This window comes from Haliotis cracherodii, unplaced genomic scaffold, assembly GCF_022045235.1.
Source record: "Haliotis cracherodii isolate W230 unplaced genomic scaffold, xgHalCrac1.p SCAF_8, whole genome shotgun sequence".
Taxonomy (NCBI): Eukaryota; Metazoa; Mollusca; class Gastropoda; order Lepetellida; family Haliotidae; genus Haliotis; species Haliotis cracherodii.
Window position 1 is genome coordinate 32,523,188 of NW_027266341.1, and position 11,863 is coordinate 32,535,050.

General features: G+C 40.5%; 1 protein-coding gene across 1 annotated transcript in view; it reads left to right on the top strand.

The window, feature by feature from the left end:
- The window catches only part of LOC139449467 (gamma-aminobutyric acid receptor subunit beta-like), a 72,151-nt gene extending 62,989 nt beyond the window's left edge, over nt 1–9,162 (top strand). The window contains exons 8-9 of the mRNA XM_071230885.1: nt 2,958–3,193; nt 8,167–9,162. Coding sequence (XP_071086986.1) covers nt 2,958–3,193; nt 8,167–8,544 — 614 coding nt within the window. The 3' untranslated portion in view covers nt 8,545–9,162. The remainder of the gene's footprint in view (nt 1–2,957; nt 3,194–8,166) is intronic.
- Nucleotides 9,163–11,863: the final 2,701 nt, after the last annotated feature.

An 11,863-nucleotide genomic window follows, 5' to 3' on the forward strand; every position in this document is an offset into this window, starting at 1 on the left:
TTAATCGACATTTCTATAACATTACATTACAGTCATCAGAAAAAGCCCCCTGGCGTATTACTGTTTGTCTGCAAAATTGTTTGCATTAAGATCTCCTAACTTAAACACATGAACGATGTGCGGCTATTGGAAGACTTGGAATTGCTGAGGAATTTATACAGCATCGATCTGATTGTATTAACATTTGGTTCTATCATATTGATACCGGGGCCTCTATTTTTGAAATTTATCAATGTCACAGTTATCAGGAAACTTATGTAGGTGCGTGAGTATGTGGTTTTATGCCGGAATAGTAACCAATTTGTGGTAACTGGCGAACCCTTAACTATCAAAGAAACGTTGACTGAAGTTATTATTCTCTTTGTAAGTAGTTAACGTTTTGACCAACTGCTGGAATTGTAACCGATTTGTGAAAACTGGCGGACCATATATTATTAAAGTAACATTATCTGAAGTAATAATCTACTGTCAGTAGTTTTAGTTTTGCACCAATTGTGCTCCCCTTCTTGCTGATCTGTTTCTTTTTGACGTGAGAAGGAATTTTGAATGGGTTGACAAAATGTCAAATCAAGGTAATTTGGCCAAGAAGTGTAACTGAAGCTTCAGGTATGTCAATGATCAGATTTCGTTCAATAACCTTCAAATAGCCAATTCACTTCCACTGATTTACCTGAACTGGAAATATAGGAGACCAGTGAGACCGCCTCATCTGGTTCATATATATGCACAAAGATTCAGAGTGACAAAACACTCTCCACATGACTGACAAGAGGGATGACTTCACTTTATATCGAGCAATATCCCTGCAGCTCCTGTATTTTTTGTTTACATTTGATAATTTCACAATCGAGCATGCTCTTTCTACCAAGATTTCAAAGCTCGTCGTAAGACTCTTGTTCAGCAGTTGTTTTATCAAGTATCAAGGTTACAACATTCAAGGCGTCAGTTAAGCTTTCAAAAGGTTTTATGGTAGACATTTGGAGGACATTTTCAAATCTGACACATCAGTGACAAAAAATGTGTCCGATGCAAATCCCACTTTTGACTTGTATCATGTGTTCCCGTGGGTTTTTTTAGATGAACAGGTTATCATTATTATTATTATCAAGATACCACCGTTTCCTTGATTTTAAAACGTGAAAGCCTCACCCTTGTCCTCTAATTACTATACAGTCTCATGTTTTAGGGCCATTTGTTGTTATTCAAATATTTTCCTTCATAATCTTGTGACCAGATGCGTGTTGATGCTTTGAGCACTGAAATACCCAGTTGAATTGTACATCATTGGAAGCTAGTATTTCGAATATGTTTCTTATGATTCGACACGTCCTAGCTTACGGCTGTGCATGATTAAGGGTATTTGTAAGGGAGAGGCATGCTCCTCTAATCCTTAAAATTTCCTGTTTCGTAAATGACAACAAAAGCGTGCTCCACCTACATTCCCTTAAGCGGAAACGTTAACACGATTTTCTGGACAAAAACTAACATTTTTCTTCAAGTCTATGGCGGAACGCGTTAAATTAACAATTATTTGGATTAAATTACGTGTTTGGCGTGATAAATGAACACCTGATTCCTAGCTGCGAGCGATGGACTACCTTTTTTCAAAATCGTAATTATATAACAATGTTTATAAGAACTATCAATGAAAACTGATCATTTCGATAAGATTATCACTCTTACAAAGTGCGCATGAGTCAGGGCGCTGACGTGAATGGATATAGATTTTGTTTCGAATTTACACCCAGAGACATCTCTAAATCCTTTTCATTTTTTGACATTTTTAAAACATGTTTCTTGTCGAGTCTCAGAATAATTGTTTTCGTTGTCTTTGTTCCTATTTGATGTAAATTCCTCCTTGACAATACACACGCGGGGATAGCATGGGCATCCGCTTTATATATTGATGACTCGTATGGTTAAAGTGCTTGCGCATCTTCTCTCAAGTTTCATTTATATTTTATTTTTAATTTACACTTATAAGAGCGTGTAAACGGTATAATAACTATAATAAATATTTCTTCACACACACAATCAAATACATAAAAGTTATTTATTGATGTAGACATGTGTATAGAATTACGTACCTTAATTGCTGTTCTTGATATTATTTTAACATATCTTCCCTTGTCGCGAACACCTGGTATTTTCACTATTTGACAGTGATTCATAATAACATGCTTATGATATAGTTGGAATCAAACAGTTGACTCTGCTTGTGATTGTGGAATGAATTGGTCGATGTAAAGATGATTGGTATTGGTGAGACCAGTTTGCCCAGATCACGTGGCAGTTGTATGGTCGAATGTATAACCGTTTGTTATGACGACTTTCTGAATAAAAAGATGAGTTAAGAAAAAGCAAAGAGATGAATCGATGTTGTATAACTGAACTAATGTTCATTAGTATGAACTAAAGCACTCACTATAACAAACCAAAAACACAAACATCTTTCTGATCTTGCCGGTGTAGGATTTTCAGATACAACCAAGGATATACGACCAGCCGCGTCTTACCAAAACATGTTAAAAGATGGCACTTGTTGTTACCCTGTCTGGCAGATGGCTCGGAGTCAGTATACTGTGTCTGAGTGGAGTATTCATGTTAAACCGTGGCATGGTATCTCAGTGTGCTAGCAATATAAGTCGGCATTAGTCCGAACTAGTACAAGCAGCCACACACACGTGCATGCACGTTGCTGTATAAGTGCAATTATTGGACACGACGTTCAAACCGATTTCACCTCACCTAACCAAGGATATACAGTAAATGTTAGTAAAAGGTCTTATACACCAATATTTCATGTGTGGGGTTTGAACAGGTTACATTTGTCGTATAAATCCCTGTACTGAGTATGTGTATATTGTTTTGCGCTATAGTCATAAATGTTCATCAATGTTCATCAATGTTCATCAATGTTCATCAAAGTTCTACATGCTCACTGCTCTTGGTTGCAGGTATCACAACTGTACTCACCATGACAACCATAAATAACGGTGTGAGATCCTCCCTTCCACGTATCTCGTATGTCAAGGCTATTGACATCTACCTGGTGATGTGTTTCGTGTTTGTGTTCGCGGCCCTCCTGGAGTACGCCGCCGTCAACTACACGTACTGGGGGGCCCGCGCCAAGAGGAAAGCCAAGCGGCTGAGGGAACGCTCCTTCAGACAGAAGACGGACGGGGAAGTCATGGTAAGGACGCCATTTCGTTACCCAGCAGTTATAACACACCGAGTATACTTTAAACAACTTTTTGAATTTTCGTGATACAGTAAACCTATTACGTTTTTATCCGAAAGCTCACGATTTCCATATACTTTGTTTGTATCAAACGTTGAGTGATATTCTAGTATGACCCTGACAATTATTTTGGGACGGCCATTTTACCATTTTTTTGTAGTTTTTATATGAGGTTGACATTGTTTAATCGCCAAAAGTGGATTCGATACCGAGAATGTAAATCTTACCTGAAATACGTTTGTTTGTGTGTATGTTGTTTGATGCCGCACTCAGCAATATCCATGCAGTATCACGGCGGTGTGAATAACCCATACCTTGCAAATTTTTGTCGGTAGAGACGTGGATTAATATTTAACAATACCTATAGTCATGTTTTAATTTGATTTCTCGGTTGACTCTAGTTTCATCAGTCGTAGTCAGTTTATAGTCTGGTTTATTACATATGACTGATATTTTAGTGATAGCCGTAAACGCGTCTTCGCTGGATTGTTTATGTTTATAGTGTATGAACATTTGTTGTCGCCCCTAAGAGCTGCGACCTAGCTGATGCGGCATTATGCAATATTCATTCACTTATCGGATGAATTCTTTTATTGACGGGCGCAAACAGTATTCACTGAAATATATGAATATTGTCGAAATATTACCATTTTTATTAATATCGGAAAACTTAAATCCGTTACGTAATTTGTCTCATTCTCTGAAACTGACATCTTGGTGCATGTATTTCTAAAATGACATCACTGCAATTTTCTTTTCGGTCACTCCTCCTGATATGTTTTATCGTCTTGATAAAGGGGACAACGCCAAATTCTCGTTTTCCAGAACGTGTCAGCCCTAAAACATTTTTCGTTAATTATGTGTTTGTTTATAATGTAATTATTGTTGATAATGTTTTTTGCATTATTCATTTCAAGGGTTTTAGTGGTAACAAACCTGACATGAACGCGGGAACGTGTTTGCATTTTTCATTTTTATTGGCACAGTGAGAAACAGGTCAGGCCAGGATTATATTATGTAACGGCACTAAAAAGTTAATAGCCATACATTGTAATTGTAATTGTAGTTATTTACCAAAACCACCGACACATATATGATCAGTTAGGTAGAGCAAGGGTAGGGTGATTGTTGGTTTACTTATATAAGCATACATTTAACTAATTGGGTTTTGTCAATCGAAGATATTATATAAATGCAGTCGACAGTGACTTTACCGATTCTGAATCGGGAATCATAGTGGTACTCCTGTGATGAAAGCTATTCAGAACATGTTTCCAAATGCTAAAATGTCTAAAAGTGTCGAATACTTGGGATTTCATTTCCAGGAACTGTCTGGAAATGATGCTTAAAAGCAGGTTCGGTAAATCAATGGATTATTCCAAGGACCTATAACTTTTTCTCTGAACACTGTGACCAATGTTGTTGATTTATGACGTTTTAAGTGGATCTCCTATCGAATAATCTTGGGATTGCTACAGGGATATCTCAGTCAATCAATTACCAGGTCCTTTGGCGAAAATCCATCATGCCTAGCATAGAAGAGTTATCAAATATCAAACGAACAATTAATCTGCACCATAGGCAGTGTGTGTATCAATCGTAAATTTTAGGCAGCTCTTCCTAAACAATCTGTAAGATCTCAAATTGTAAAACAAATAACGCAAACACATAAACCGATCAGACACCACGCAGGAATTCCTGACTTGTGGTCTTTGAAAGGACATATATTTTGTTCCTGTAAAGCAGTTATCTCCCCCTGAACGCTATTTCGGTATGAGCTGACTGGGAGACGTAATTCTGCGTTATGCTGGCAGCACATTACTTGGTCGTCAACACAACCAATAAAATGCCAAGGGAATTTATATGAGTAAGCATTCGTTTTTGCATCATCAACTTCATCTTTGATTTAGCCTGCGGCCTCGTCTGTACCCTGGAGTCAAACGCCGCCTTTGTTGAGAAATTTAGCTTGTTTTTTAAATTGAAAACAAATAGCATTTCAAAGAAATTAAATGGATGTCTTTTCTCACTTGTGGAGAAACCAGCTAGACGATTTCTGGAAGAGTAAACACTGATAGTTAATCCTAGTTTTAACGTTTCGTTTCTCGGTTAGAGAATATTGAGCATGAAATACGAGATGATTTTACAGCAATGAGCTAGTACATTTGTCAGTAATTTCCACTTTAATTGTAACCTTACCAGCCCGCAATCTCGAACGTTTTAATGAATGACAAATTATTTCTTTTCGAACTGAATGCGAAAACTAATTATAGCTCACATACAACCCGTGGAGTGGTTTACTTCAGCGCCGATCACGTGACCATATTACATCGGACTACTTGACGGCCATTTTGAAATTATTCTCAACGAAATTCGCCACTTTTTTTACTCTTTGTCGAGCATGAATAAATTCTGTGTCACTCAAGCTCTCAAGCGAGAGTGTTTTTGAAAAAGTTTGCTTCCATGCTGTCGTTTTCACACATAAATCAGGTCCCTGGCACCGGTGGGAGGCAAACCAACGCTCTGGTTTGATCCAATCAGCCATATTTCACTCGGTTATCTTCATTCAAAGCCATGGTGCTTTTACAAAAATTCCTCAGATCATGTTGGGATTTCGTTTTTGCCTGATTTATCGTGTGCTTTAAAAGATGAAATCTTATTTAAACAAGTTTCAAGAATTCAATATAAGAGGCTTCATGACGTTTTTGCAATGACTTGGAAGAGCAGTCATTTTTTATTCCTGAGCTTTACGATGTTTTTATACCGACGTAATATCGTCTATAAATGCATAAAACGTTTATCAGGAGTTTGAACTCCTGTTCAGAAATGTACCAAGAGATGTTGTGTCAGCAAATTAACGCCAATGTAACAATGTATATAATCGGAGCGCAAAGGTGACGGCAACCCATATCTTCCACCACCCCGCAACAGTTTTGCTAATCGCAGTGCTAAGTGGACGATAAGCTGTGTATTCCACCATGCTGCAACAATTTTCTAATCGCAGCTCTAAGGTGATGGTACCAACACCTCAATGCACCAACACATCAAAGCATTTAGCAGACAGTTATCCATCTATTTCACAATACAGTCAAACATTACACGATGGTAATCCCTACGCTTACAATAGCACCCGCCCTAGCGCTAAGATCGCGTTCATCGCTACGCTTACAATAGTACTAGCCCTAGCGCTAGGGTCGCGTTCATCTCTACGCTTACAATAGCACCCACACTAGCACTAAGGTCGCGTTCATCCCCCCGCTTACAATAGTACTAGCCCTAGCCCTAAGATCGCGTTCATCCCTACGCGTTCGCTCGTCACGCCGAAGACCCGGGTTCGATTCCCGACATGGGTACATGTGTGAAGCCCATTTCTGGTGTCCCCCGCCGTGATATTGCTGGAATATTGCTGAAAGCGGCGTAAAACCATACTCACTCACTCACTCATCCCTACGCTTACAATAAGTACAAGCCCTAGCTCTAAGATCGCGTTCATCCCCAACGCTTACAATAGTACCAGTCCCAGCACCAAGGTCGGGTTCATCCCCGCGCTTACAATAGTACTGGCCCTAGCACTAAGGTCGCGTTCATCCCTACGCTTACAATTGAACTAGTCCTAGCGCGAAGGTCCCGTTCACTCCTACGCTTACAATAGTGCCCGCCCTAGCACCAAGGTCGCGTTCATCCCCACGCTTACAATAGTACCAGTCCCAGCACCAAGGTCGGGTTCACCCCCGCGCTTAAAATAGTACTGACCCAAGCACCAAGGTCGCGTTCATCCCCGCGCTTACAATAGTACTGACCCTAGAGCTGAGGTCACGTTCATCCCCGCGCTTACACTAGTACTGGCCCTAGCACAAAGGTCGCGTTCATCCCTACGCTTACAATTAAACTAGTCCTAGCGCGAAGGTCGCGTTCACTCCTACGCTTACAATAGTACTGACCCAAGCACTTAGGTCGCGTTCATCCCCGCGCTTACAATAGTACCAGTCCCAGCGCTAAGGTCACGTTAATCCCTACGCTTACAATAGTACTGACCCAAGCACTTAGGTCGCGTTCATCCCTACGCTTACAATAGTACCTGTCCCAGTGCTGAGGTCACGTTAATCCCTACGCTTACAATAGTACTAGCCCAAACACTAAGGTCGTGTTCATCCCTACGTTTACAATAGTACCTGTCCCAGCACCAAGGTCGGGTTCACCCCCGCGCTTACAATAGTACTGACCCTAGCACCAAGGTCGCGTTCATCCCCGCGCTTACAATAGTACTGACCCTAGAGCTGAGGTCGCGTTCATCCCCGCGCTTACAATAGTACTGGCCCTAGCACAAAGGTCGCGTTCATCCCTACGCTTACAATAGTACTAGCCCCAGCGCTGAGGTCGTGTTCACTCCTACGCTTACAATAGTACTGACCCTAGCACCAAGGTCGCGTTCATCCCCGCGCTTACAATAGTACTGACCCTAGAGCTGAGGTCGCGTTCATCCCCACGCTTACAATAGTACTGGCCCTAGCACAAAGGTCGCGTTCATCCCTACGCTTACAATAGTACTAGCCCCAGCGCTGAGGTCGCGTTCATCCCTACGCTTACAATAGTACTAGCCCCAGCGCTGAGGTCACGTTCATCCCTACGCTTACACAAGCTCTAGCAGTAACGTAAATTAATCCCTTTGTTCTAATATACACTTTCACTCGGTCTAATGTTTCGCCTGTACTGTACCACACAGACCTCATGTAGTATTAACCGCAGCGCTTAGATCCCTTTGATCGGGATCAGTTCTGTTACACCTGTAACTTGTTTAACACCTACTGCCATGTACTAATTACCCGTGGTGCAGCTGCATACAGCAACCATCACTCCCACATGTCACACTATCAGTGTTCTTGAAAGCGGACTTAGATACAAACGTAATCAGTACGTGTTTGTTTCAGAACAACACTTATGACGCTATGGAACTGAAGGAGATCCGGATGTCCCCAGTCATGGGGATCAGAAACAACCAAACCTTCACCGCAGACGTCGAGGCGGAGGGAGCAGAACCTCCAAATCTTCGCATGGCACCTTCAATTCCCAGAACGTATGTTTCCCATGGTTACCTGCCTAGCAACCTTGTGCGCAGAAGAAATAGCAACTCCCAGCCAAAGAAGAGACGCCTCTTTTCAAATTTCAAGCAAAAGGCAAAGTCCATCAAAGTGAAAATCCCCAGAGTACAAGACGTGAACACGATTGACAAATACTCCAGGCTTATGTTCCCGTTGCTGTTTTTAGCTTTCAACGGCACCTACTGGGTAGTTTACCTCTTTGTGTGACAATTTACATGATTCTGATGATGGTCAGTTTCTGAAGGCGAGTTGTTCATGGTGATTGTTCGTGATACTTTCGCACTGAAAGTACCAATGAAAGCTTAGGAATGACTTATGTTTGAAGGGTTATGATTGTCTTGTGGACCATTAAGCACCAACACTCGAAGGGAACTTCAACTAATGTACACTGTTTGCTGACGTTCACCTCGATGTTTGAGAAATGGTGATGGAATAATGTCAGCCATTGTAGTCAATGAAAGCAAAGAAGAACCGACACAAAGGAAGAATCGTCTATTGGCGGTAATGGACTGTCAACAAACACGAGCCTGCCCAAACACAAGGAAAGTCGAGCCGTACAAAGGAGCAACGATGCTGATCTAAATCCAAACATCGGCAACCAGTGCAAACTCGTGAATAGCTATCGGTTGCATGTGCATCTTGTTGAATTTATTAGCAAGAACGATTCATGATGGGAGGTCTGTATCATAATAGTTTCAAAGACGTTTCCGATTACATGTCGGCGATTTTTATCAAATTGTGTGACTATAAGATCAATAAACATTGTAAAGGTGTTACAATTTCTCTGATCAGCGAAACATTTTGTACATAATTGCACCATTGAATGACACAACTCAGAACAGTTCTGCTTATTAACTTTGTTTAACCTCAAAAAAATATTTATGATTTTGGGTGCAGTAAATTGTTGAACAACCATACTCACATCATTCACATTTATAAAGGAGCGGTGGGGTAGCTTGCTGGATAAAGCGTACGCTCGTCACGCCGAGGTCCCGGGTTCGATTCCCCACATGGGTACAATGTGTGAAGCCCATTTCTGGTGTCACCGCCGTGATATTGCTGGAATATTCCTAAAAGCGGTGTAAAACCATATTCACTCACTCACAGTAATAATATCCCTTTATGTTTAATGATGACACAGTCTGTGGTGTTAATATACTTTCTATAATGTATGTCATTGTTACTCATCAATGTACATACTTCATAGTCATGGCGTATCGTACCTTTTATTTCTGTCAACAACGATGAAGCTGTTACCACGAAACTATTTCAATATGTATACACGTGAAATTGGAATATCACAACGTCTGTGAGACTAGGAATTAGTTGTTCATATAGTAGAGATTTCATGTAAATACCAGTGTTAGTCCGGTAGGACTTAGAACTATACTGGATTTTACTTCACTTAGAAGAAGTCACTTTCCATTATGCAACATTCTAAATATGTACATTTAATAATAAGCACGTGTGCACGAGGTATATTATTCTTCAGCTTACTGATTGACAGGTGTACATATACCACGCTGCTCATTGCACATGTATATTGACATATGCTCATTGCTGTACATTTCAGTAAGGACTCACTGTCTTTGTAAACGCAAAACTCCAGTTTATCGGTGATATCACATTTCATATATTACCTTTGATTTTTAAGACTGTTTCAGAATGCATATAAGTCCTTGGCTTGGTTTGTTTGAAAATATCAACAGAAAAGGTGTAAACTGCTAAGAATTCAAAATGCATGTCATATTTTAAAACCGTCTTGCTGTATTATAGTGCATGGCTGTGTCTTTGAAGTATAAGAAGAATAAGATAGGTCTTATTGTAGGCATTTAATTGTATTCAAATTCGAAAGATCGAATAAATATTTTTATGCAAAAATGTTTTTTCGTTGAAATATATGACATTGTGAAAACTAGAAAAAAACAGATCCGAAATCACGCTGAATTGGTATTTATTTGGCTGGTTGGTTGCAGCTGGCTGGTTGGTTGGTTGTTTTACGCCGAAATCAGCACTATTCCAGCTATATGACGGCGGTCTGTAAATAGTCTGGACTACACAATCCAGTGGTTGACATCATGAGTATCGATTCACTCAATTGGGATCGATGACATGCTTCAACCAAGTCAGCGATTCTGACCACCCGATCCCGTTAGTCGTCTCTTACGACAAGCATAAGCGCCTTTTCTGGCAAGCATTGGTTGCTGAAGACCTATTCCACCCCGGATCTTCACAGGTCGGTATTTATTTGGGTTTACGCCGCAATATACCATTGCGTGTGGGAGGAAACCCTAGAGTAATGTTTTTTTCATGTGATAGATACGTAAACACCACGAGAACAGCTTTAGTGCTGACAGACCAAGGGTCATGACTGAAGCGAATTGGGCATTCGAATTCACAATCGCTGGATCCTGTCAGAGAATTAGACGAAACTCCGGCACCTTAGACCCCTTGGAGAGTGGAGGGATGTTTAAGATGAAGTGTTGGTGGTTGTGAAACGTTAAAAGTACATGCTTTCCAGCTTTTACCTATGGTGGTTGTACGAACATGTACGATGACCCTCGTGGATTCTGTTTTAAGCTGAAGCAAACTGGATGTGCTATAAGCTCACCTGGTTGCTGAAGGTCCACGTGCGCTTATGTCCATCTTCCCAAGGCAAGGGTTTTAACTGACTACGCTGGAAGTTACAGGCTCGATCGTAGCGCCATCATCTGCTATTTAGAGTTATGTCCCTTCTATGTCCCTCCTATTGACCAATCAGATTCCATCTGTCATATCACTAATTGCTCATCAAGATCTATTTTATTGTAATACAACGGGCATTACCCTACGAAGTTCATCCAGTCACTTGATTAAAAACATGAAACTATTTGCAAAATATCTGTCAACGCCCAGTTGACGGTGCACATGTTTTGCAAATCCTGCAGTCGAATGAAATCTGCATTTTGACAGGACTGTGCATAAACTCGTTAGTCCAGCCAAAATGTAACTCCGGATTCGGCAGGGGTGGATGGAAACTGGTCAGTCCAATCCCTTGCCTGGGGAAGACGGCTCATACCATGGTGGGTACGTCTGTCTTCTATAAGTCCGCTGTAAGTCATAAAACCTAATAAAACTAGCAATGGTGTCATGATAATGTCGTGTATAGATGGATATAAGGTTATATACACGTTTATATAATTCAGCTGTCGTGTACTATGAAGTTAACAGAAAATAAATCCTTTCATAGGCGAGCTCTTGTATGTAAGTATGTGTTTGTATGTAAGTATGTGTGTGTATGTATGTATGTATGTATGTATGTATGTATGTATGTATGTATGTATGTATGTATGTATGTATGTATGTATGTATGTATGTGTGGGAGGAGGGATGCGTACGTACGTACGTGCGATAGTGATGGTGATGCTCCAGGCGAACGCTCCATTCACTACATGATATAAACTGACGAGCAAAGAAAACATTACCAACCTGATTTTTTATACGTTGGGTCCCACCTCCGAATAGTGTTACAAAATGGTTGAGAATC